This window comes from Macaca nemestrina, chromosome 8 (genome assembly GCF_043159975.1).
Source record: "Macaca nemestrina isolate mMacNem1 chromosome 8, mMacNem.hap1, whole genome shotgun sequence".
NCBI lineage: Eukaryota > Metazoa > Chordata > Mammalia > Primates > Cercopithecidae > Macaca > Macaca nemestrina.
Window position 1 is genome coordinate 93,563,015 of NC_092132.1, and position 27,775 is coordinate 93,590,789.

Here is a 27,775-nt window from a genome sequence, read left to right on the forward strand (position 1 = left end):
GGATTCAGTGGTTTTTTTTTGTTGTTGTTCCTTTTATACAGTTTGGTTTCAGTGACAAATTATAAAAATGATTTTTTCTTACATGTGTTTTGATTATTTTCAGTTTGTCTTGATGTTTGTGGATAATATTTAAACTTATTTTCAAGTTTAAAATATTTTACAAACTTGCTGTGCCAAGTGGTTTGAAAATCTCATTTCTAAGCAGTTTTATTTAATTATGGTTCATCAAAATACAGATTTTAGTTAACAAAATATAAGATAACTGAGGAAAATTAATTGCTGTTTATATATTCCTTAGTACCAGATTATCCTTGATTATGTGTAATGGAGAGAGAATAAATAGCTGAAACCTAATATTCTTCCAGTTTTTTTTATCCTGTCGGTTTGGATCTTTTTTTAATCAGTCCCCTTTTCAAAAGTATTATCATGTCACTTATGGTTTGAATTGCATTTTTAAAGTTTTGTTTTATACATATATTTTAAGATCGTAGTAAACTCCCAAATGCAGTAGAGGGGGAAAAAAATCCATACACTAATCAGCATTAGAATATATAATGTTAGGTGACCTTTTTAAGAATACAAATATAGGCTGGGTGTGGTGGCTCACACCTGTAATCTTAACACTTTGGGAGGCCAAGGCAGGCGGATTGCTTGAGCCTGGGAGTTTGAGACCAGCCTGGGCAAAGATGGCGAAACCCTGTCTCTACAAAAAAAAAAAAAAATTACAAAAATTAGCTGAGTATGGTTGCACATACCTGTATTCCCAGCTACTTGGGAGGCTGAGGTGGGAGGATCGCTTGGACACGGGATGCGGAGGTTGCAGTAAGCCAAGATTGTACAATTGCGCTCCAGCCTAGGCAACAGAGTGAGACCTTTTCCCAAAATAAAATACAAATATGTTTTTATGTTGTATAAAGCTTGATTCCTGTGTCTTGAAAGTAGTATTCTTTCTTTAGAAATAAGTAAGTACTTTTAAACTTTCTATGTCTTAGTCTTATATCAGCAAATGAAATAATGTGGAGAGGCTACTCTGGATTTACTGCACTGGAGGTGGGAGGGAAGGGGGAAGTTTTATGTCTGATGTATTCCTTTGATACATACGGTATTTTTAAATTCACTGAAATTGTCTTATAAAAATGATGTGATTTCAAGGGTCCTGTGAAACATTGGCAAGCTTTTCCCACAAATCCCGATTAGTAAATCTTTTAAGCTTGCTAATCTAAATGGTGTCTGTTGCCACCACCTGACTCTGCCTTTGCAGTATAAAACTGGACACAAATGCCATGAAAATGAACGGGCTTGAGGGTATTCCAGTAACACTTTATTTACAAAAACACTTTGTTTATGAGCTGTAGTCTGGACTTGGCCTGCTCTCCGTAGTTTGCTGACTCCTATTGTACTTTTATACACGCTCTCCTAAACATCCTATGTTTAGCTACACAAGGAAAGGCCTTTAGGTATCTGGCTTTTGAGAGGGAAGGAGGATATTGGGAAAGTAAAATTATGAGTCAGTATTTGCTCATGTACGGTTAAAAAAAAATCTCCAGCTTTACTTAGAAGAGTATGTTAAAGGAACCTGAATTATAGACTTTTTACCATGTAAATACTTTGAAAATGAATTGATTATTAGTGTAGCATTTATTTATAACCACACATATGTAATGCATATACATGTATGTATTTGATTTAGCTCCCTAGAATGCATGCTTTAGAGAGGGCCATTTTCTTGTAAAGCATTAATTAGGCCAATAGATCCTATATTCTTTCCTTTTTGGGTGACTTATAGCTGTGAGAGTATGACAGTGTCAGTAGCCAGATGAGTATAATGTAGTTTGAATTATTGGAGATTTTCATTCCATATGAATGAAAGACCATTGTCTCCGTATAGTTTGCCATGTAAATGAGTCATGATATGAATAATGAAAATAATAATGAGATGATACAAAATGATAGCACCTAATATGCATTGTCTATTCATTAGTGTTAACCATTCTAAATGTTTTATCCACAGTTCTAGAGACAATATTAATTGGTGTTCACATTTCCCAGATGAGAAAACTGAGGGTTAGAAAAAGAGGCTATAACCTGAGCCTGGGAGTCTTTTTACTTAGTTCTATTTGGCTCTTATGATGTCAATGTTGATTTATTCTAATATTTCTTTCCAGCAAGGTACTGCTATCAGTGAATTACAGCCTAGCAACTTGGATAGGAAAGTTTCCTAGATAGGAAAGTTGAAGGAGTACTTTTATTTTCATCATTTACTTTTTTCACATTAGAATTAAGGAATGCTGTTAATGTATAGTGTATTTAATTCACTATAGCATTTATATTAAAGAGCATATCTTGTTCATTAATGAGACTTGCCTATGGCATGAATTTTTATTGGGGTCAGAGATGGGTGGGGGAGGCAATTCATTACTCAAATTTAGCTGAGGTATAAGTTTTATATGTAGAGTTAGAGTAGACTTTTGTATTTTAGAAGATTTAGTTGATATTGTCATGTCTACTATCCTAATTTTATTTTAAATTATATGTTCATTTTTCACATATGATTTGCATTTGAAAATTAGATGCTTGTATATTCTATCATCTTTTATTTACTTCATCTTTATGAGAATTACATTTATTTAAAGGAGTTTTCCTATATATAATTCGTTATATATTCAGTATTCAAAATATTTCTCAAATATGTGAACATTTTGGTATTCTAATGTTTAGAAGTAGTTTTATAATAATTGTTAGAGATTGTAAATATACTTTAAAGTTATGACAGATACGTAAATACAGTTTACAATTATGACAGACATTGAGATGTTGAGAGAGAGAAATCCTTGAAAATAGTCATCAGGACTATCGGTTATATATTTTAACCTCTGTTAGAAATGGCATGGGGAAAAATTTCATGGCTTCAAACACATTTTTAGGAGAAGAAATTGTTGAAATACAATTTCAGCAATAAAAGGCTCTCCTTTGTATGACTTATGTGTCACATTTCCTGTAAAATGTTTGGAGATTGTTTTTGTTACTATGAATTTCTCTGATGCTTTCTTTAATGAACAATAACTGTATTTACTTGCAACACATTGCTTGGAATTATTCTGAATTATTCTGAGATGAGTTTGATTCATTTGAAAGGGAAAACACTTGAAAATGTAAAGTTTAGTTTTTCAAAAAATTGTAATTAAATAGCTTAATTATTGATTGTTGGAGTCCTTGAATGGTATAAGGGTATTTGGAGATCAAGAGTTTAACATTTCCCTTGGTTTTCTTCACAATGGAAAAATTTGAAGTTTTGTTTTGTCTTAATAAAGCAGTCATGGCTCTTAAAACTCAAAATGTGTATTTTGACAAAGTATTTCAAGAAAAAGAAGTTGTTGTGATTCATTTGGCAGGTTGTTTTGGATGAGGTGTGAGAACAAGGTAGGATTCTTTTCCACGACCTTGAAATTTCTTTATTCCACCGGAATAATTGTCTAAAATTTCAATAACAGCATCCTGTGGCACATGATAAACTAGGTGTGCAAATTGTCAGCCCCACTTCAACAGTGTATTGAAGGGGAATGTTGTTTTTTCTACTCTCAGTCAGCTCCTAGACCTAGACTATCCGTCTAAGAGGGAAGCTACAGGGCAAGGCTAGGTCACCCTGATCTCCTAGCAGCTTATCAAAAGAATTATATGGGCAAGTTGGCAAGGTCCCTGCTGTGAACGAAATCATCTGTCCATCTCAAGATGAAGATATTCCAACCTGCACCTATAAAGAAAACCACTGCTAAGGTAAGTCATTAGAATCCCGGTGTCATTTTGGGCAAGTGTTCATGTTCTAAACCGAGATATTTATGTGCTCTATATTTCTTCATAAATGATTTTCAGGGTACATTTTATTAAGAGTATGTCAATTACTTTTCCTTATCTGCATAAGAGAGTCTGAGAATATTCATTGAATTTTCAGGTTTAAATCAATAAATTATTATAAGCTTAGAATGAATGATTTTGTGGTTATTATACACATTTCAGGACTGTTGATTTTTTTTTCTGTATACATATAACATTTTTGGTAGCATAATTTAGGAGTGTGGGACATCTCTATCTTGGAAATTTTGTTTTGAACATTTTTTTCAAAGAATAAAAATGATTGCTACTTTTTATTTTACTTACAAACATAAAATTTTAATGAACTCCTAACAATTAGGGAAGGAACACACCAACCACTCTTTTGCAAGTAATTATAAACACGTATTAAGTATCATTTTAGTAGAATTTTTGCCATTTTTTTCTTCTCAGATTTCATTTATTGTGGTGTTGATGTAAAAAGGTAGATTTCAGATTTTCTTTCACCATTTTTAACATAATTTCTGTGTGTAATTTTATACATAGTATTATTTTGTAATAAACTTGAGAACTTCCTTTGAGTTTATTGTTCAGTCTTAGAGATTCTACAGAAATTGTATTTGTAGTTTAAAATATGTCCTTTACCTCTATAGGTTTATGGAAACTTAGGTAAGATACAGAAGTTAGAAGATAGAGCCTAAGGAGGAAAAATGTTTATTTTCTTCTCTACTTTGGAAGAATCAATAGGAGTTGTAATTTACTCTGTTTGATAGCATGGTAGCCACCATCTGTGTCTTGAATCAGTCATCTAGTTATTCACATATATAAATATCAGTAAACATTTACCTGAATTCTTTTTTTCTTTGAGACAGGGTCTTGCTCTGTCACATGGGCTGGAGTGCAGTGGCATGGTCATAACTCACCGTAGTTTCCAGCTTGTGGGCTCAAGCGATCCTCTCACCTTGGCCTTCGGAGTAGCTGGGACTATAGGCGTGTGCTACCATGCCCAACTGATTTTTTAAAAGAAATTTGTGGAGACAGGGTCTTGCCACGTTGCCCAGACTGGTCTGGAACTCCTGGGCTCAAGTGATCCTCCTGCCTTGGCCTCTGAAAATGCTGGGATTATAGGAGTGAAGAGCCACACCTGGCCTACCTGAAAAACTGTAATCATAGACTTTTGGAAAAAATATTAACTGAAATTTTGGCCACTCTGTAACCTGACTGGTATGAATTTGTTTACATGAAATGCTGTATAAAAATAAATTGTGGGCCGGGTGCAGTGGCTCATGCCTGTAATTCCAGCAGTTTGGAAGGCCCAGGCAGGTAGATTGCTGGAGTTCAGGAGTTCAGAACCAGCCTTGGCAACATGATGAAGCCTGATCTTTACTAAAATACAAAAAATTAGCTGGTTGTGGTGGTCCACATCTGTAGTCCCAGCTACTCAGGAGGCTGAGACACAAGAATTGCTTGAACCTGAGAGGTGGAGGTTGCAGTGAGCTAAGATCGCATCACTGCACTCCAGCCTGGGCAAGACCTCCTCTCAAAGTAAAAATAAATAGATACATAAATAAGTCATGATGTTAGTATCAGAATACTAAATGTCTAAGATTCTCAAAGTGTGCCCAGTCAGAAAAACCTAAGTTAATCTATAAGTACTTTATTGGAAAGTTAATCCCTAATTGCTTTACAGATTGAAAAAAAGTAAGAATATGCAGTTTGAGAGGTTTTTCTCTAACTAATTGTGAAGTTTTATGTATTATGGCTAGAAAAGGTTAAGCCATACTTACAATATGTTTAGCATATGAGTTCTCTAATATGTTCTAGATTTGTTAGTGCCGACATTTAAAAATATCCTTTTTTGTCCAATTTTATTTATATCTTTCGATTTTTATTTTTAAACTTAGTACATCCCTTTTTGAATATTGTCTTAAATTCAAGGAAACTTTCAAATTTGAGTATTCTGTTAAAGAAAATCAATTTAAACATGTTAAATGAAAGTATAAAGACCCCATATATGTGTTTGCTAGAAGTAGAGTTGCAATTACTAGAAATTTATTAATTTAGAGTTTCGATTTTTCTCTGCAGTTATCCTTTGTATTAATAATTTCCCTTAGATAGAAGTAGATATACTTGTTCTGCTTTACATTAGAGGGAAAAACATTCATGTTGTTTACTAGAATAATAAGGTCGGTTGATTGGAGATCTTCAGAAAGACCCCCCTGGTCCAAGAAAAACCTGCCTTTTAGTTATAGGAGAGTTGATTATTCGTTAGAGGCAAGAGTTTATTTTGTTGTTCCTTTTTTGGCATGTTGGGAAAAAAACTATTCTGTAACATGAAGTTACAGTTATTATAATAACCAATTTAACAAAACATAAACCATTATGTTACTACAGAGAAGTACCATAGGTGGCTGATCGCAGTGGCTTACGCCTGTAATCCCAGCATTTTGGGAGGCTGGAGTGGGGGGATCACTTGAGGCCAGGAGTACGAGACCAGCCTGGGCAACATAGCGAGACTCTCTGTCTATATTTTAAAAATTAAAACAATTAAAAGAAGTACCATAAGCATATGCTTTTTCTGTAACTTTATTTCTAGAAAAGCTTCTCTTCTACTCCTGCGATTTTTGTGATTAGCATATTTGTCAAATTTGGGTTCATATTCAACGTTGGTAGGTAGAAAAGTTAAAAATTTATGTTTCTTTTTTTTGTTTAGTTCATTTATTTAATACATGTGTTTTGAGGACTAATAGGTGATGGAGATACAATTAAATTCAGAAGAAATATTCAAAGAGATAGCAGGAAAATACATTTTAAAAATGTTTCAAAGGGAAGATTATGTTAAAGTATTAGAAGCAACTCTTTGTTAAGTAAAAGGGTAGTTATTTAGTATTTTCATTTTAGGTGACTATTAAAAAGTATATATATTTTAATATGCAAATATAAAAAGAATTAGATGTTTTACATTGCTTTAAAAAGTCTCTGATCTTGGACTAGCCACATTTTAAGGTTTTACTCGCCACAGTGGTTGGTGGCTTTCATCTTGATAGGGCAGCTCTAGATTGTCCTGTCTCACCTTTCAGATCCCAGCTTGCCATTTCTCAGGGAGCCCTTCTCTGATCCCCATGCCTGTCAGTTTCCCTTTAGAGCATTTATCACAGTTGTAATTTATATTTCAATTAATAGGATTGTTTGATGTTTGTCTCTTCCATTAGAGATAAACATGAGTGTCTCCCATTGTATTCTCAGTCACTGCACAAAGCTAGTGCTCAGCAAATAGTATTTGACTGAAGGAAGTGTGCAATTAGTGGTATCAGGTAACTTGTCCAAAGCACACATTTAATTTTAGAATCAAACACTAAATTATTTCTAACTTATTTTGCTGTGATGAATGTGTATAAAATACCACTAATATGAAAAGTGGTTTTAATTGTAAGCTGTCATTACCTGTAGTGGTGTTTTCCTTGGCAATAGTTCTGTAAGCTACCACATATTTTTAACTAGTAGGAAGCTTTTAAAACTATAAGCATATTTTTTAGTTGATTTAATGTATCTGATAAAGAGGTTTAATAATTCAAACATTTTTAATTATTTAAATTCCTTAGTCTCATTCTGAAAATTATGAGGTTGAAATAAATTATGATAAAATTAAAGCATTTAAAATGAATTTCTATAAAGTTTTTAGGTAGACCTTACTGAAATAGTCCAACTTATTTTTAAAGAATGCTTACTGTGATAAGATGATTAAACCACGTGATCTACAGTATCTAATTACTTAAAAGCCGAAAATTATATTTTGACTATATTTTTAAAAATCCAAGATTATGGCATAGTTTTGAGTATAAAAGAGAAATTAAATACGATTCTCTAACATAGGTACATTCACATTTTCTGTGTGCTGTGCAAGTAGAAAGGATGAGATGCTATTAAAGAATGGAGTAAGATTTCATTGCAAAGCTGATATTTGAGCTATATCTTGAAGGGGTATCAGGCATTAAGAGTAGAAGGAGAGGGGAAGGATATTTTAAGTTAAGGGAACAGCACATACACAGATGCAGGATTTCAAAACACTGTGTGATGGTTCCTGTAAGGAATTAGAAGCAAGTAATTCAGTCTGCCTGCAGAGTAGTATGTTCAGGCTGGGGCATAGACAGGAAAGGAGTCTAGTAGAACGACTTGACAGTAGACTCATAAAGATTCCCCACGGAGCACTCCTAGGAGCTTGAACTTATCCTGCGCAGTAGAGAGCAAAGGGATGGAAGAGAGACCTGAAAAATGTGATCAGTGAGGTGACAGTTACAGTAAAAGAAATAATGGAGCATGGACTGCCTTAGCGTTGGGGCATGGAGACAATAGTACAGGGATACCCTTGACCCTTCCCATCCCACCTTCTGTCCCCTTCCACCAAAAAGACAAGAAATGAAGAACAGGGCATAGATTTGGGTAAATTTTCTTCTTTAGGAAATAGATGTGTCTGTGTTTTAGTGACTCTGAATGGAAACTTAATTGTGTAATAAGTCTATTAATTACTAAAGGACAGAATATATTTTACAGAGTAAAAATGATTGTGATTCAGATCAGTGTTATTTTTCACTGCATGCCAAACCTTTTAATGTAAATTATTTCATCCTTAAATAATAGTGTGCTTTTGCTCTATGATCATATTAACCTTATTCAGCGTAAAAGTGAAAGGATACGAATTAATTTTAATAAGATTACCTGTCTTCTTAGTGCGTTGGGGTTTTAATTACATTTATATTAGAGCCTGTTTTCAGTTTTGTTTTTATCAAAATTTAAGAAATAAAGTAGAAGTCCAAGTAGGATAGTTTGTAAAAGTGTAACTCTGTGTACCATGAACCAACACTGTCACCAGGACCAAGCAGCCCAGATAAAATACCTTTGAAACCATATCTCATGTTGCTTAGGGAGACCATCGGGACCAAAGCAGCAACATGAAAAAACTAGTATTCATTCTGGTCTTTGTCCCAATCAGTAATGTTCCTCAGTCAAAATTTATTAGAAACTCTTCCTAACCTTACTGGTTGCAGGGGTGTGTGGTGGGGACACTCGTATCTTTTTTTTGACAAAGCTCTCCCACTTTTACCTTCAGCAAAAATGTCAAACTGAGATGAATTCTATACAAACCTTTCTCATTTCTGCTGGCCCCTCACCTTTTTTGGAAAGGACAATGCAAAGTGAAGCCTTTTCTCATTTATTGATCCTTATGATTCTCATTGTTATCATATGTTACTTTGGGAGTGTCACAATATTGAGGTTGTGATGAGCTTTTCGTTATATTTATTTCTTAACACTTAAGTGAGGTTTCAGTGTGGCCAAAAATGTTAATGTTTTGAAAACACGTCTGTCCTATGTTATTGATAATAAAACAATATATTTGATGAGTGCTAAACTTAATAAATATTATATTTAAATAAAGTTTATAATCATTTTATCCTTATAATTAATTTTGGTAACTTCCATTATTTCAAAGGACTGGATTATGGTAAATTTTTTAGATCTAATATTTTGCTTAAATGAATTAAAATATGTTTGTTTTTCAATGCAGATTTGAGTTCTGTGAACCTGCATTTGTTGTCGGTAATTGCCTCCAGATAGCATCTGACAGTCATCAGTATGATCGAATTTATTGTGGAGCTGGAGTCCAGAAAGACCATGAAAACTACATGAAAATATTACTAAAAGTTGGAGGCATATTAGTCATGCCTATAGAGGATCAGGTAACTTCCACTCCTTTTCTTTAGTGGCTTAGGAAGCAAGCACATTTGTTTAAGGTTGAGGAATTTTATTCAGTGAAAGGTACATTGTAACTTTTAAAGAAAAAATACTTTTCACCAGATCTGTCTTATTTGTTTAGACAAAACTTGAAACATCTTAATTATTTAAACAAAGGAGATAGAGAAAATATCTCTCTACTATGAGGAGAGGTAACTTGGGCTTTCAACTCAGCTCAGTTACTCCCTGTGCTGGTGTTCAGCAAGCTGCTTTCTTCTTTAGTTTGCTTTCCCAAAAGTTGAATGTGATGATCTCTACTAGCTGCTCAGTTTCCCATATTCTTCAGTTCTTTGAACGTGTCGAAAGGAAATCCTAGCCAGGCATGGTGGCTCACGCCTGTAATCTCGGCCCTTTGGGAGGCTAAGGCAGGCAGATCGCTTGAGCCCTAGAGTTCAAGACAAGTCGGGGCAACATGGCAAAACCCCGTCTCTACAAACAGATACAAAAATTATCCAGGCATGGTGATGCACCTGTAGTCTCAGCTACTCAGAAGGCTGAGGTGGGAGGATCACTTGAGCCCGGGAGGTTGAGGCTGCAGTGTGCCATGATTATGCCTCTGCATCCAGCCTGGGGGACAAAGTGAGACCCTGTCTCAGAAAAGAAAAGAAATCCTCTTTGTGGTTTGATTTTGAACTATTTAACTTCATTAAGAAAACAAGTGGCCGGGCGCGGTGACTCAAGCCTGTAATCCCAGCACTTTGGGAGGCCGAGACGGGCGGATCACAAGGTCAGGAGATCGAGACCATCCTGGTTAACACGGTGAAACCCCGTCTCTACTAAAAAATACAAAAAAAAACTAGCCGGGCGAGGTGGCAGGCGCCTGTAGTCCCAGCTACTCGGGAGGCTGAGGCAGGAGAATGGCGTAAACCCGGGAGGCGGAGCTTGCTGTGAGCTGAGATCTGGCTACTGCACTCCAGCCTGGGTGACAGAGCTAGACTCCGTCTCAAAAAAAGAAAAAAAAAAAGAAAACAAGTGAACTAAAAAAATCTTCATTATTACCAAGTAGACTCAGAAAATATTCTGCAGCTATTTATGAACATTATTAATTTTACTTTTTTAGCCTTGGTTTGGAATTATTAGGTATAATGTATGAAATACTAATTTACTCAGAAAACGGGTATACCTTTCAAAAGCAAATTACTTAAAAAAGTTATAAAAACACATTTAAAAAATATCTTTTATGTTTACATTAACTGAAATCTGAAATGTTTAAAATACCTGCAGTTTGTGTAGTTGAGGTAGAGTATCTAAGATGACTGGGTCCTAGCATGATAGTTGTGGAGTTTATTTTTATTTATCTTGGGATCCCGTAGCATCACCATGTGTCATTTGCAGCTCAGTGGATCTCACTATCACCATGAACTGTGCTCTGTAGCAAATCATTTGTCAGATATTAAAAAGGGCAAGAGTATATCAATATTCATTTTTAAAAGTTCATGGAAAAATGTTATTAGAATGCTTCCAGGGCTTAGACTCCCAGTTAAACAATTTTTTTTTGTTTTGTTTTCCTTTAACAATACATTTTCAAATATGTAAAATGTGACTTTCTCATCAATATTTTGTTAAACATTTACTGTATACTATTTTACAAACATCAAATGTAGTAACGAGCTGCTTTTTGTGATAGAAGTTGAATATACTAATTAAACCTGAACAAGATGTGTATTGAGCTAATATTTTTTTCCTGTGACCAGTGATGGGCGTTTGCTGAAATGATAAAACTTCTAGTCTCTTTATAATTACATTGATTTGTGAGATATCAAGTTGGGGGTCGAATTAGAATCTGTATTCCATTAATATCATGGAAGAGCATGAAGTCAACATGTAGTCAAAATATGGTCTTATTAATATAATGCCTTAACCAAATTACTGAACCTGTCTCAGACATGTATTTTGAAAGGCAATGGCATGTATGGATTGTAGTGCTTCTTCTAGACACTGTCAGACCACAAATCTAACATTGCAGACTCACTTGGCCATATTTGAGTATCCCATTTGCATTAAAATATCTGTATTAACAGCAAATAGTTTCATTCCTTTTATATTTTATAGTAAATATTTAAATGGAATTAATTTGGTCACATTTAAATATAAGTGATTGTATAGCTCTGACTGGCAGTTGTTCCCTTAAAACAGTTTTGACTGTAAGGTGACCACATTGCTGGGATTAAGCTGTTCACTTTCTTTCTTTCTTTTTTTTTCTCTAAATAGTTAACACAGATTATGCGAACTGGACAGAACACTTGGGAAAGTAAAAATATCCTTGCTGTTTCATTTGCTCCACTTGTGCAACCAAGTAAGAATGATCATGGCAAACCAGATTCTGTGGGACTCCGTAAGTAGCTCTTCATATTTTCTGATTGGATTGTGACTTACGGTGTTTGGCTTTTATGCTTGGGATTTAAAACTATGTAATTATGAAGAATTAAATATTTATACAGTAAGATATTTAGTGGATTTATTCAGCCTTTTTTTTTTTGGAGACAGAGTCTCGTTGTGTTGCCCAGGCTCGAGTGCAGTGGTGCCATGTCGGCTCACTACAACCTCCGCCTCCTGGGTTCAAGTGATTCTTGTGCCTCAGACACCCAAGTAGCTGGGATTACAGGTGTGCGCCACCACGCCTGGCTGATTTTTGTATTTTTTTTTTTTTTTTTTTGAGACGGAGTCTCGCTCTGTCGCCCAGGCTGGAGTGCAGTGGCGCGATCTCGGCTCACTGCAAGCTCCGCCTCCCGGGTTCACGCCATTCTCCTGCCTCAGCCTCCCGAGTAGCTGGGACTACAGGTGCCCACAACCGCGCTCGGCTAATTTTTTGTATTTTTAGTAGAGACGGGGTTTCACCGTGGTCTCGATCTCCTGACCTTGTGATCCGCCCGCCTCGGCCTCCCAAAGTGCTGGGATTACAGGCGTGAGCCACCGCGCCCGGCTGATTTTTGTATTTTTAGAAGAGATGCTGTGTCACCATGTTGGCCAGGCTGGTCTCAAACATCTGACCTCAAGTGGTCTACCTGCCTCAGCCTCCCAGAGTGCTAGAATTATAGACATGAGCCACTTCGCTGGGCCTCAGTTTTTTTTGTTTTTTTTTTTTGTTTGTTTGTTTTGTTTTGGTAAAGTAAAGCCCTCACCTTATACCAGACACTGTTAGCTACCTTCATGGAAACATAAGAAGAAGGGGCAGGTCAAACCAAAACCAAATTTATTAATTATAGTTTGTGATGTGGCAAGTTACTGGTTGTGGGAAGGGTATCTACTATAGGTATGGTGGTAAGGAAGACCTTTCTGCCAAAGCAACATCTAAATTATGACCAGAATGATATAAAAAAACTTGCCACATCAAGATTTAGTGGCAGCATTTTTTCATACAGAGACACAATAAATATAAAAGGCTTTATCTAGTCTGAAGAGAACTTGGTCATTCTCAGACCAGGCATAGGGTCCAGAGTGGCAGAAGCTCATTGGCTGGCTGTGGAGGATGGATTATCATAGGAAAAAAAGGCAGGCAGGCCAGTCAGGAGGCTTTTCTTACACCTACGGAAGAGTGGATGTTGGTGTGGATAGTGTTGTCTGAAGGCAGAAGAATAGCTGACTGGGGAGAGTGTGGGTGGAGGGAAAAGAGGAATTTGTTTTCCCTTGAGGCTAGCTGAGTGCTGGTGTTATTTACTATTGCTAGGAAGACTGGAAGTGGCATAATTTGGAAATAGGAATAGAAAGATCTGACATTTTCCTTTAATCGTGTTTGAGTTGTCTGTTACCATACAGACAAATGTCAGGTGGCACAAACCTGCTTCATGAGCAAGGTATAAATGGAGACCCCTCAACATGAACATGGCATTTTAGGCTAGGGATAGATAGAAATGGATGAGATCACTTAGCGGAGAGTAGAAATAAAGAAGAGATATTGGAGTTGGACCTGAGGTTCACCAATTTAGAGATAAAATGGAGGAAAATGGATTAGCGAAGGAAGGGTCAAAGGTGGTGGGGGCAAACTAGGGTCAGGTCCCAGGGTGTTGAAAACCAAGAAAGAAAAGTTTCAAGGAGGGAGTGATCAACGTAATGGAGCAAATGAGAGCTTGAAATGGAGAGGAGAGAGTGGTATTAATTGGTTTGGCTTAGATCATAGTATTTTTAACCATGAGGTAAAATTCTTTACCAAAAAGGAACCTCTTGACTTAGTTTGCCTTTTAAATGAATTTATTTCATAGGAACTTGGGTTTATAGAAAGATACAATTTTATTTTCAGTGTTCATTCTACTCTCTTTTGAGCCGCATGACTTTGGGACATTTGGAGTGTTTTTGAAAATTATATGAAGTAATGTTTGTTTTGTTTTGTTTTTACGATGGAGTCTCACTGTGTCACACAGGCCGTAATGCAGTGGCACGATCTCAGCTCACTGCAGTCTCTGCCTCCTGGGCTCAAGCAATTCTTCTGCTTTGGCCTCCTGAGTAGCTGGGATTACAGGTTCCCACCACCATACCTGGCTAGTTTTTGTATATTTAGTAGAGACAGGGTTTCACAACCCTTACATTAGACCCAACCACCCACCCAGTTTCAGGCAGTGGCGCCAGCCTGCCACCATGAGAGTCTACCTGTAAATATATGGTGAATAGAGCCTAGTCAATGTGTGTGAGTCCCAGACGAAAGTAGGCACATCCCAGAGGAAAAGAGAAAGGAATGACAGCCAAACATGGCCAGCTGCTTTTTATATACCTGAAATATACAAGCCTAGCCATTCCTCCACCCTTAGGAAGAATGTGTGCAATGATGCAGAGAGGCTGTCATGGCTCTATGGTGAGTGTTGCTTGCTCAGAGTGTTAGCGGCGTAAATGTTTCTTCAGCTTGAGCTTGGGAGAGTGCTTTGCAAGCATTTTTCTCTAATGGGAGCCACTGTCAAAGGTGATACGTTGACCACTCTTTACAGATTTGTGAGAGTCATAGATTCTGATTCTGTGCTGTTATTGTGATCTCATTTAGAAGGAAGTTAAGCAGTCAGTTCTAAAACAGTTTCAACCTTTCATAATTCAGAAAATGTTAGCAACCAGTTTTTCCAAATATACTTGTTAGTAATCTATACTTTCGCTATTTACAAAAAGGATTTTAATCCATATGTAACAGTCCATATAAAACAAAATTAAAGCTAAAATAAGAATGATAAAAAAACAAAGGATTATCATAAAGGAGACTGGAAACATGAGGTTACTGTGTTGAAATGTTTATTTAAACTTCCCATCTAGTCAAAAACAGGTATCACTGAGACACAGAAAAATATAGGACATCCATTTCTTTCTAGCACCAGAATCAGTGATTATCACTTGGCTGTGTATGCATTATATGATTGTTTCCATGAAGTCTACTTTTTAGTAGACTACAGATGCTTCTTGACTTATGATGGGACTATGGCCAGATAAACCCATTGTAAATCATGAACGTTGTTGAGTGGAAAATGGATTTAATGCTGGTAACACAGCACATGGTCCCCAGCTTAGGATGGTTTGACCTTACTTTGGTTGGAAGAGTGATACTCATTTAGTAGAAACCCGAACCCCATCGTGAGACATAAGGAGCTCCTCAGCGTAAGGTTGGGGTTACATCCTGATAAACACATTGTAAAGTGGAAAAATCCTACATTGAACCATTAGAAGTCAGGGACTATCTGTATACTCTATATATTTATGCTATATTAGTACTATTTGCAGTAGTAGGCTATACTGTAGTTACCGGTCCCTACTTAAAACTCCTTGCAACAATAATAACAAAACTATTTTCTTCCTAGTTTTCAAACACTAGAATTATAGTTTATGATAATTTTGTTTTAATTATCCTAACTGGATGGGAAGTAATAAAAGGAAGTAATGAAAAAATTTTCTGACACAGCTTGGCTTTGACAGTGGCCCAACCATAAGTGTCATACCTAAGAATGCCTATAGAATCCCTTGTTGATTTCTGTGCAGCAGCTATTTAACTATTTTACTTTGACACTGTTAAAATCTCAGAATTCTATCAGTAGTCATTCTATTTTTTATCTGATCGTTTTCTTGTTTATTTTAGAAGCATTTTGGTTGTAAATATGTTTTTATAATAACATAATTCATTAATGACATAGATAATATGCTATGAATGCACAATTTCCATTTTCCCTCATTTTAAGAATTTCAACACAAATCTAAGTAGCTGGTAAGACTGCTATTGGTTGGATTGAATGACATTTGTAACAGTGAATGTAAAATAGGAATAAATTCAATAGAATAGGGTAAAAGGGAAAGGAGCCTAAATTAAAAAAAAAAATCCATTATACCTCGAAACATTTACAGACTAAATGATATGTCTAAATATTTCATCAAAATAATCTGGGGTGGTGATGGGAAGAGTGATAATTGTTGAAGCTGAGTGCCCAGATATATGGGAGTTATTAAACCATTGACTCTTTTCTGTGTATACAGTCATCACTCCTTATCCTTGGGGGATATGTTCCATTACCCTCCAGGGGATGCCTGGGCCTGCAAATAGTACAAAATCCTGTATGTATTATGTTTTTTTCTATCTGATAACTGAGGCAGCTGCTAAGTTACTAACAGATGGGTGGTATATATGGTGCAGAAATGGTAGACAGAGGGATGATTCACATCCCAGGCAGGACAGCATGAAATTGTACTACACTACTCAGAACAGCTCACAATTTAAAATGTATGAATTGCTTCTTTCTCAAATTTTCCATTTAATATTTTCAGACCTTGGTTGACCGTAGAAAGCAGAAACCGTGGAAGGTGAAACTGCATAAAGGGAGACTACTTTACTTGAAATTCTACAATAAAGAGAAAAGTCATCAGTAACCAACAGTAACTTATAAAAAGTCAGGAACTATGTGAATTTCTAAAAAAAAAAGCTTCATATAGTAATAGTCAGAGCATGAAAAAAGTTTTAAAAATTGGTATTTGCCAAAATTTAATAGGATGTATGGAGAATAAGTTTTTGTGGGTGTATAGAAGTAAGTAAAAATAGCTTGCTGTTGAGAGGACATTATTCCTTAATTGTAGGGAATTAAAATATGAAAGAATGCGACTATAAAAAAAACCAAAAATAATATAGAAATTATTTGCCAAATGTATCTCGTAGTAATCAAATTTCTCATATTAAACAACTTACTAAAGTGGAGTCATAATTTTTCATCTTGATTCGCCACTAATTTTATTACATTTAAAAATCCTGTTTCTTTCTGTGGTTTTTTTTATTGGGGTTGGGGAGAAGACATTCTAAAAAGAAAGATGCATTGTTTAAAGTTCAGGGACAGAAGAGACTTCATAAATTGTTATGAAAAATTGTTTCATAATTGGTGTATATATGCCACATTTTCTTTATCAAGTCTATCACAGATGGGTATTTGTGTTGGTTCCAAGTCTTTGCTATTGTGAACAGTGCTGCAGTAAACATACGTGTGCATGTATGTTTACATGCACAGTGGAATGATTTATAATCCTTTAAGTATATACCCAGTAATGGGATTCCTAGGTCAAATGATATTTCTGGTTCTAGATCCCTGAGGAATTGCCACACTGTCTTCCACAATGATTGAACTAATTTACACTCCCACCAACAGTGTAAAAGCATTCCTATTTCTCCACATCCTCGCCGGCTTCTGTTGTTTCCTGACTTTTTAATGATCGCCATTCTAACTGGCTGGAGGGGGTATCTCATTGTAGTTTTGATTTGCATTTCTCTAATGACCAGTGATCATGAGCTTTTTTTCATATGTTTGTTGGCCGCATAAATGTATTCTTTTGAGAAGTGTCTGTTCATATCCTTTGCTCATTTTTTGATGGGGTTTGTTTGTTTCTTGTAAATTTGTTCAAATTCTTTGTAGATTCTGGATATTAGACCTTTGTCAGATGGATAGATTGCAAAAATTTTCTCCCATTCTATAGGTTGCCTGTTTACTGTAATGATAGTTTCTTTTGCTGTGCAGAAGCTCTTTAGCTTAATTTGATCCCGTTTGTCAGTTTTTTCATTTGTTGCCATTGCTTTTGGTGTTTTAGTCATGAAGTCTTTGTCCATCCTTATGTCCTGAATGGTATTGCCTAGGTTTTCTTCTAGGGTTTTTATGGTTTTAGGTTTTATGTTTAAGTCTTTAATCCATCTTGAGTTGATTTTTGTGTAAAGTGTAAGGAAGGTGTGCAGTTTCAGTTTTCTGCATATGGCTAGCCAGTTTTTCCAACACCATTTATTAAGTAGGGAATCTGTTCCCCATTGCTTGTTTTTGTTAGGTTTGTCAAAGATCAGATGGTTGTAGATGTGTAGTGTTATTTCTGAGGCCTCTGTTTTGTTCCATTGGTCTGTATATGTGTTTTGGTACCAGTACCATTGGTTACTGTAGTCTTGTAGTATAGTTTGAAGTCATGTAGTGTGATGCCTCCAGCTTTGTTCTTTTTGTTTAAGATTGTTTTGGCTATGCAGGCTCTTTTTGGGTTCTATATGAAGTTTAAAGTAGTTTTTTCCAATTCTGTGAAGAAAGTCAATGGTAGCTTGATGGGGATAGCATTGAATCTATAAATTATTTTGGACAGTATGGCCATTTTCATGATATTGATTCTCCTATCCATGAGCATGGAATGTTTTTCCATTTGTTTGTGTCCTCTGTTATTTCCTTGAGCAGTGGTTTGTAGTTCTTCTTGAAGAGGTCCTTCACATCCCTTGTAAGTTGGATTCCTAGATATTTCATTCTCTTAGTAGCTGTTGTGAATGGGAGTTCACTCATGATTTGGCTCTCTGTTTGTCTGTTACTTTAGGAGTTCTTGATGTATAGGAATGCTTGTGATTTTTGCACATTGAATTGTATCCTGGGACTTTGCTAAAGTTGCTTATCAGCTTCAGGAGATTTTGGGCTGAGATGATGGGGTTTTCTAAGTATACAATCATGTCATCTGCAAACAGAGACAATTTGACTTACTTTCTTCCTATTTGAGTACCCTTTATTTCTTTCTCTTATCTGATTGCTCTGGCCAGAACTTCCAATATTATGTTGAATAGGAGTGGTGAGAGAGGACATCGTTGTCTTGTGCTGGTTTTCAAAGAGAATGCTTCCAGTTTTTGCCTATTCAGTATGATATTGGCTGTGGGTTTGTCATAAATATCTCTTATTATTTTGAGATATGTTCCATCAATGTCAAATTTGTTGAGTTTTTTTAGCATGAAGGAGTGTGGAATTTTGTCAAAGGCCTTTTCTGCATCTATTGAGATAGTCATACGGTTTTTGTTGTTGGTTCTGTTTATGTGATGGATTACGTTTATTGATTTGCCTGTGTTAAACCATCTTTGCATCCCAGGGATAAAGCAGACTTGATCATGGTGGATAAGCTTTTTAATGTGCTGCTGGATTTGGTTTGCCAGTATTTTATTGAGGATTTTCCCATCGATGTTCATCAGGGATATTGACCTGAAATTTTCTTTTTTTGTTGTGTCTCTACCAGGTTTTGGTATCAGGATGATGCTGGCCTCGTAAAATGAGTTAGGGAGGATTCCCTCTTTTTCTATTTAAATTTAAAATAAGTTTTCCTAGCAGTCAGGATTAGTATTGTCTCATCTGTTAAATCCTAATCTCATAACTGGAGGCATTGGAAACAAGGTACTCTTAAGGAATAGACAATATGGAGGATGTTTGAATAATTAGGACTGAGACTTATCTAAAAGGTTTTGTGTCAGTCAAAAGAACTTTTTTATTTTATTTTTTAAATTTTTTGAGACAGGGTCTCACTCTGTTACCCAGGCTGTAGTGCAGTGGCATGACCATGGCTCACTGCAGCCTTGACCTACCCAGGCTCAGATGATCCTCCCATCTCAACCTACTGAGTAGCTGGGACTACAGGCATGTACCACCATGCCCGGCTAATTTTTCTTTTTTTTTGTAGAGACAGGATTTCACCATGTTGTCCAGACTGGTCTCAAGATTATGGGCTCAAGTGATCCGTCTGCCTCAGCCTCTCAAAGTGCTGGGATTACAGGCTTGAGCCATTGTGCCTGGCCCAAAAGAACTTTTAAATGAAGCTCACATGACTGCTACTTTAGGAGTTCTGAGTGTTAGCAGCTACTAAAGTCAAGTCTGAATCTTTTTCCATGCTGGGTCCAGTTGGTCTTGATAAATTTCAGGTATTCCTCTGATGATTTAGGATTGAAAGATACATCGCTGGAATAGCATGCAGTATTGGCAAAGGAAGAACATAATTACAGTGTTGACAGAGAATACCAGTAACAGAAAAATTCAAGAGCCAAGATCAGCTGAAAAGACTGATACAGTTTCTATTTCCTAGCTCCTTTATAATTTCTAAAACTTTAGGGTAGATTTATTCTTCACTCTGTTCCTTTACAGAGCTCTCTCAGGCTTAGTTCTGGGTGCTTTCCTCTACTCTTGGTCTTTGCATGTCACGATGGGCTGCTGACATGGGATTAGCATCTCCAGCCCCGACCTTGCCCCTGAGCTCCAGAGTCGTGATCTTATGGTGGCTTATGGTGGGAAAGGCAGCATACCCTCTGCAGTCAAAACCTGCATTCAGTACGTAATCTCCTAACATTGAGTTATTACTTGTAAAACATTGAAAATGGTGACGAGTATGACATTGTAGTTGTTAATTATCTCTGAAATCTCCACTTTGGATAAATGATAGACAATTCACATCTAACACAAACTAAGTACATTTTAAAATTTTCTTCTCAACCTGTTCTCTCCTCTGTCTTTGTCATGTCAGTAACTGATACCAGCATCTGCCCCGTTGCTCAGGCCAAAACCTTAGATGTTTTCCTTGATTATTTTTTTCCCTCCCTCATCCCCTACAGCCAATCCGTTTCCATCCTATCTTCAGAATGTATTATACCTGGAATTTGTCCATCTCTCCCATCTATACTGCCACTCTCCATTAGAGTGTGTTCATATTTCAAGTGGATTACCAAAGTATTCCGGCTATTCTCATGCTCCGAACTTCATCTGCACTAGCCTTCCTTCAGCTCCTTTAACATGCTAAGCTCGTTTACCTTTTAGGGCTCTGCTGTTCCCTCTGCCTCCAAGATGTTTACATGGCTGTTACATCATCTAGATCTTAGCTAGGACATGATCTTCTCAGGGAGACCTTTATGACCACCCAATAGAAAGCAACCAGGGCTAGGTGTGGTGGCTCGTGCCTGTAATCCCAGCACTTTGGGAGGCCAAGGCGGGTGGATCACAAGGTCAGGAGATTGAGACCATCCTGACTAACACAGTGAAACCCCATCGCTACTAAAAATACAAAAAATTAGCCAGGCGTGGTGGCACACGCCTGTAGGCCCAGCTACTCAGGATGCTGAGGCAGGAGAATCACTTGGACCCAGGAGGCGGAGGTTACAGTAGCTGAGATCACGCCACTGCACTACAGCCTGGTGACAGAGCAAAGCTCTTGTCTCAAAACAAAAAAGAAAGAAACCAGAACCCCACTTTTTATGTCATATCATTGATGTTTTGTTTTTTTTCTTGTATTCCTTATTTTTCTTCTTTATAATTGATTTTTGTTTACCAACTCCTCCCTGATTATGTAAGTTGCATAAGTGCAGAGAGTGCAGACTTGGTGATCTAAATCATCCAGTGTGTCTACATGGGTTCTTTAACAGTGCCTGGCAGATATAGGTTAATACTTACTTATTGATGAATGTTAAACAACTTAGTGAACAATTTTGGAAAATGGGCAGAGCAGATGGTTTTTGTTCATTTTTACATATAGAGGGCCGGGCATGATGGCTTACACCTGTAACCTCAATATTTGGGGAGGCTGAGATGAGAGGCTCACATGAGCTCAGGAGTTAAAGAGACCTGCCTAGGCAACATAGTAAGATTCCCTCTCTACAAATAATTTAAAAATTATCCAGGTGTGCTGGCGTGCACTTCTGTCCCAGCTACTTGGGAGGCTGAGGCAGGAGGATCACCTGAGCCTGGGTGGTTGAGGCTCCAGTAAACCATGATTGTGCCACTACACAATCAGCCTGGGCTACAGTGAGACCTTGTTTCAAAACAAAGAAACAAAAACTATATAGGGGATGGGATCTCACTTCTGTTGTTATGAATAGATAGTACTTTTCGTATGATTTATACATCAAAAAGTATAAAAGATATGCAGGATAGTCTCTCTCCTGCTCTTGTCTCCTAATTATTTCATGGTCATGTACCCTGTTTCTAAATTCTTACGCTTCCAGAGAACTTTTATGCATATAAATGCCAACACACAAACACACACACGCCCCTGTACATTTTAACTTCTGTGCTATCCATTGGTCCTTGGCATATGATGACTACTCCGAAACCTTTGTTAGATGAAAGGTAGAGTTTTTATATTTTGTGTATTTTCTAAAATGTGCTAAGAAACACGTTTTGTTTTATGAAAAAAAAGTGAACAATAGATTAATGTTTTCTTTCTTGTGTTTTGTGTTTGTTTTTAGCTCCCTGTGCTGTCAGGAATCTACAGGACTTGGCTCGTATTTACATTCGACGCACACTTAGAAATTTCATAAATGATGAGATGCAGGCCAAGGGGATTCCTCAAAGGGCTCCACCCAAAAGGAAAAGAAAGAGAGTTAAACAGAGAATTAACACTTACGTATTTGTGGGTAATCAGCTTATTCCTCAGCCTCTAGACAGTGAGGAGGATGAAAAAATGGAAGAAGATAACAAAGAAGAGGAAGAAAAAGATCACAGTGAAGCGATGAAGCCAGAGGAGCCACCTCAAAATTTACTGAGAGAAAAAATCATGAAGCTGCCCCTCCCTGAATCTTTAAAAGCTTACTTGACATATTTTAGAGACAAATAACTTAGATCAAGAAGAAAGAATGCCTACTGATAATTCCTTTAGTCTTGAAAATGTAGCATTTGTTAGGAGTTAAAAGAATTACTTCTTTCATCAGAGCAAATTATAGTGGAAAAAAATTATCACTTGTTTCTGTCAGTAACACAAATGATGTATTCAGTGAATAAAAGAATCCCTTTTATAAAATCTATTTTTCTTTAAATCTTGGTAAAATGTTGTTTTAGCTTAGAGTGGTTTCAAAGTGGAATGCAACAGTAGTCAAGACTTGTGTACTATAAATCCTTTTCTGATTCCTTACAGATTTGTAGTGGTGAGGGTTAGATTTAATTTTATATAAGGTTTAAATAATTGTTAAGCTTATATAACCTGATCTGAATTGCAGTTGTTTGCATTTCCTCTATGAAAACTTCATTTATCTAATAAGGAAATCAAATGCTTTGTAGATCTATTTACCTTATTTGTGTTGCAATCACTGTTGCTGGGTTGCTGTATATATATTCCGGGCAATACATGAGTGCAATAACAATACAAGATATTGAATAATTTAGCTTTAAAAAAAAATCCCACAAATTTTATGAAATTTTACAGCCCTGCTACTTCTGCTTTTGAATCTCTTACCAAAAGACATGGGTAAAATATCTGCTTCTCTCATAGAGATTTTAAGAGCACAGCAAGTGAATTATTAAAATAGAAAGTATATACTTAATACAACTCTTTATATGGACCCTTTACATTTTCAGTATTTAAAGAAAGGTTATCTCAACTCTCTAGAATTTTAAAAGTATATTTAGAATTGTTTTTTCTGTAGTTCACCATATAAAGTATTTGGTTTTTTAAAAAAAGCAAAACCATTGTTTTGTGTGACTCTTGATAGGACACAGAATGAGTGAATGAGCATGAGTGAGGCCACTTTCTTGGATGGCTGTAAGTAGCAGGGCCAGGGTGGACCTGGTCAGCGGATGCACTTTAGCAGATGGAACTTCTAGTTTATCTGAATATTTATCTTTGACAAGGTAGGGCTGAGCCTACATTTGCTTTGGATCTTTCTAGTATAAGAAATATTCACAGAAATTGTATGTAGATACCCTTTGTTTTGAAAATCCTGTTGAGAATCATAATGTAATCTTTGGGACCTATGCCCTGTTCATTTCACTTCTTCCCATATTTTTTGTGTTTCTTTTGGTAAAACTATAATGGTTTTCATTTTTTACTTAATGTCACACAATTAAACTGTCCATATTTGAACTTTATTGTAGCTTATGAATGATAAAAAACAGGTAGTAACTACCATTGTTTGTTTGTTTTCCTAATAAGGCCTGAAAACAGCCATTCCGGGTTAAGAAAGTGTACAATGTAACATATTTGCTACAGTTACATGGCTTATATATTTCTTAAAGGGAAAAATTTGAGAGTATCATGGACTACCACCAGCATTATTATTATAGTAGTTGCTCAGATTTGGTTAAGGAAGCCCAATCAATGTATAGTGAAAGGATTATTACCTCTCTGCTAAGATTCAGATATTGTTTCAAAAATCTCAGCTCCAATAATCCCACAGCATCTAAAAACAAGTGTTTGTGATCATGTAAGCACGAAATTGTTCCAAGTAAGTGAGGATATTTTAGTTACGTGAAAGACAGTTTCATGGAAGGTGTTTGTTTTGTACCAGTGGCTGGGATGGTAGAATTGGGGTTATTTCTACAGTTATTCTTAGATGATTACTAAACTGTTAAGAAATGCCCCATATCATTTGTATCTAGGAAAGAAGAAAAATTAGTTTCATACTGTTTTCATCTGTCAGAAATGTTCATTTTATTTTGAATTAAATGCGGCTTTTGAAGTTACCTTGAATTCCTGGTGACCACATGTTTTTATCTGGAAAACCTGGAGAAAGTTATCTGTCCCATCTCCCCTGCTTTTTTTAAAAAAATTTTTTGGTTGGAGCTGCTGTTTAGATGATGCTTTTACTATGTAGGAGAGAGTTTTTGTTAAGGATATATTTGAAGATTGACTTTTCCATATTGTCTTTTATTCTTTGACCTTGGCAAAGTGTACAGTAGATTTTCATGATCTTTGCATATTTCTTGTCATTGAAGTGTATCTTTTATGTTTTTAAATGCATTCATTTTACACTTGTGACTTTATCATTGACTTTAAGAGGTAGAAATAAAAAATGAGAATTAGAGCTAAAGCCTTTTTATCTATTAATGCAGATAGAATAAGAATATTTTGGGTTTGTGTTTTTTTTAAATGAATTTATGTTTACTTGAGTATGGAAAATTATGCTTTATAGGTGGAAAATTAGTAAATAAAGATTAAGTAAAAGTAAGTGAAAATGATGGGGAATACAGTGATGGAATTTTATAGCCAGATAAAACAACAAGTATCATCTAATTTGGGTGTTTATTTTGCAGATGAGAAAACAGACCTAGAACTGTGGCATGTTTTGCCTGAAACATAGTGAGTTAGAGACAGGGCCTAAGATAGCTTCCAGCATCAGATTAATCCCAAGAAGCCATCAGCAACCTCAGAGCTACCCAAGAAGATAATTTAAATATATACTGCTTATTGGTCAATATATTTGGTTCTTAATAAAGAAAAATGTTAAAATAGCATACATAGTGGTAAAATACAATACAAAAAGTGTGTGTTGATTTCTAGCTGTTTGAGATGATAAAAGTGAAGCAAAGCCTGTTAAATCATTGGAAGACTTGGAAAATTATTTTAAATAAACAATTACGTATAATTAAGCATTATTCTCCCATGGCCTGACTTTTATGTTTGTCTTCTTCTTTTTAAATATAGGCAATCTCAGTATACCTATGGATATGCTCAATTATGGCATACAGTTGTCTTTATTTGGACATCTCACTGTCTTTTGACTATTGCCATCTCTGAAGAGTATGGAAGTTTTTTAAAATTTATTTTTATGAAATATTCAGTAGATAGGGAAATTTATAAAATATGAAGTATAAGAAATAATTTAGTGTACATGTAGGTACATATGTGTGTACCCATTAGGTTCAACTGATAGCTTTACAGTCTCTTGTGTGCCCCTTCCCAACCACATCTTAATCCCTCCCTGCTCAGGAGGCGGGATTTTGTGTTTATCATAATCTGCCTTTTGTTCTCAATTTATCACATGCCTGCATCTCTAAACAATGTATTTGGCTTCATACATGCTAGGATCCTACTGTATGCATTCGGCAGCTCTCTTTTTCACATTACCTTTCTGCGATTGCCCCATGTCGTATGTTGTTCTGTTACATTCACACTTCACAGTTTATTCTACTGTTGGTGGACATTTTTTGTCCCCTCAATAGTTCAGTTGTGAACATTCTTTTATGTCTTGTGACATGTGTGAGTCTGCTTAGAGTTCACATCTAGGAGTAGAATTACTGGGTCGTAGGAAATCATTTCTATTCACTTTTACCTAGGTGGTGCAAATTTGTTTCCCAAATAGTTTAACAGTATGTTTCTTCTAGCAATGTTTAAATATCCCAGTTATTCCACATCTTCACCTACACATGACAGACTTTTGCCTGTTTGGCAGTGTGAAATATCTTCTTAGGGAACTTTGTAACTCATGAAGGTTATTTATTAAGGGGGTTTTATCTACAAGTGTTTCTTGGTTTTCTGCAAAGTGCTGTTCAAGTCTTTTGTAAAATTTTTTATTGAGTAATTTCTTTTAAAAAATTGTTTTGTGGGATTTCCTTTTGCAGTCTAGATATTATTCCACTGTCAATTATATGTGTTGCAAGTATCTTTTCTCAGTTTATGGTTTCTTACTCTGTTTATGATGTTTTTTGATGAATTGACATTTTCAATTTTAATTGCCAGATTCATCTTCCTTCACCCTTAGTCTCAAGGTCATGGAAATATTAACCTATATTTTCTTACAGAAGGTCTGTGATTTTGCATTTCACATTTAAATCTGCACAATAGCTGGAATTGATCTTTGTGTATGGTGAGAAATAATAGTCCGGTTTCTTTTTTTACTTTATTGATCAACTGTTTGAGAACCATCTTTTGAAAATTTTTTTTTTCTTCTCTGATGTGCAGTGTTAACTTTGTCGTAAGTTTTCATGTATTTTTGATGTGTGTCTAGGCTTTCTTTTCTGTTTTATTAGTCAGATCATATAACCCAGTGCCAACACTACACAATTTTATTTACTGGAGGTTTACAATAATTCTTGATCTAGTACGATAAATCCCTTCACTTTATATGCTAGGAGTTTCTTGAACTTGTAGACTGTAGACTTTAAATTTCACAATTGGCTTCTCAGATTACATACATGCACACACACACTCCTCTTTGGGAGTTCCTTGGGAATCACTTTGAATTTATAGATCAGTTTATGCAAGAATCAACATGTTTATGATATGGAGTCCCCCAGTCCATGAATATGGCACCTCTTTTTTCTTAGACCTTATTAAGTATGGTTTGGCTGTAAGGTCTAATATCTTTTGTCACATTTGGTTGCAGATATTTTATATTTTTCAGTGATGTAGTTTATTAAAATTGTATGTTATTCCTTTAATTGTTTTTATACATTAATTAAATCCAATACTATCTCTTTTGATTATTTTAGTTTTTTTATAGGAAATCATATATTTGAATAAATTTTATACAGTTTTATTTTTTTCCCTCCTGGTTTTTTTATTTTGCCAGATTTGCCAGTTGTGGCCTCCAGTATAACTGAATAGTGATGAGCAAGAGCAGCCTTATTTGTTTATTTAATTTTAATTTTTTTATTTTTCCATAGGTTATTGGGGTAAAGGTGGTATTTGGTTACATGAGTGAGTTCTTTAGTGGTGCTTTGTGAGATTTTGGTGCACCCATCACCAGAGCAGTATACACTGCACCCTATTTGTAGTCTTTTATTCCTCACCCTCCCTCCCGTCCTGACCTCCATGTTCCCAAAGTCCATTTTATCATTCTTATGCCTTTGCATCCTCATAGCTTAGTTCCCACATATCAGTGAGAACATAGATGTTCTCGTGGTATTTGATTTTCCATTTCTGAGTTACTTCCCTTAGAATAATAATCTCCAGTCTCATCCAGGTTGCTGCAAATGCCATTAAAATTCCTTTTTATAGCTCAGTAGTATTCCATCGTATATATATATACACCACAGTTTATCCACCCATTGATTGATGGGCATTTAGGTTGGTCCATGATTTTGCAATTGTGAATTGTGCTGCTATAAACATGCGTGTGCAAGTATCTTTTTTGTATAACGACTTCTTTTCCTCTGGTAATACCCAGTAGTGGGATTGCTGGATCAAATGGTAGTTCTACTTTTAGTTCTTTAAGGAATCTCCACACTCTTTTCCATAGTGGCTGTAC

At 35.9% G+C, this 27,775-nt stretch overlaps 1 protein-coding gene across 6 annotated transcripts in view; it reads left to right on the forward strand.

Annotated features, from left to right (window-relative positions):
• LOC105463377 (protein-L-isoaspartate (D-aspartate) O-methyltransferase domain containing 1) overlaps window positions 1-25,175 on the forward strand; it is an 81,590-nt gene extending 56,415 nt beyond the window's left edge. For 4 of the 6 annotated variants that reach the window (XM_011710435.2, XM_011710433.2, XM_011710431.3 and 1 more), the window contains 3 exons: window positions 9,392-9,563; window positions 11,830-11,953; window positions 22,061-25,175. In XM_011710435.2, the coding sequence (XP_011708737.2) occupies window positions 9,392-9,563; window positions 11,830-11,953; window positions 22,061-22,428 (664 nt within the window). In that variant the 3' untranslated portion in view covers window positions 22,429-25,175. Of the gene's footprint in view, window positions 1-3,582; window positions 3,775-9,391; window positions 9,564-11,829; window positions 11,954-22,060 lie in introns of those variants that run through there. The other 2 variants (XM_011710434.3, XR_976292.3) reach the window with 2 other exon arrangements.
• The last annotated feature ends 2,600 nt before the right edge of the window (window positions 25,176-27,775 follow it).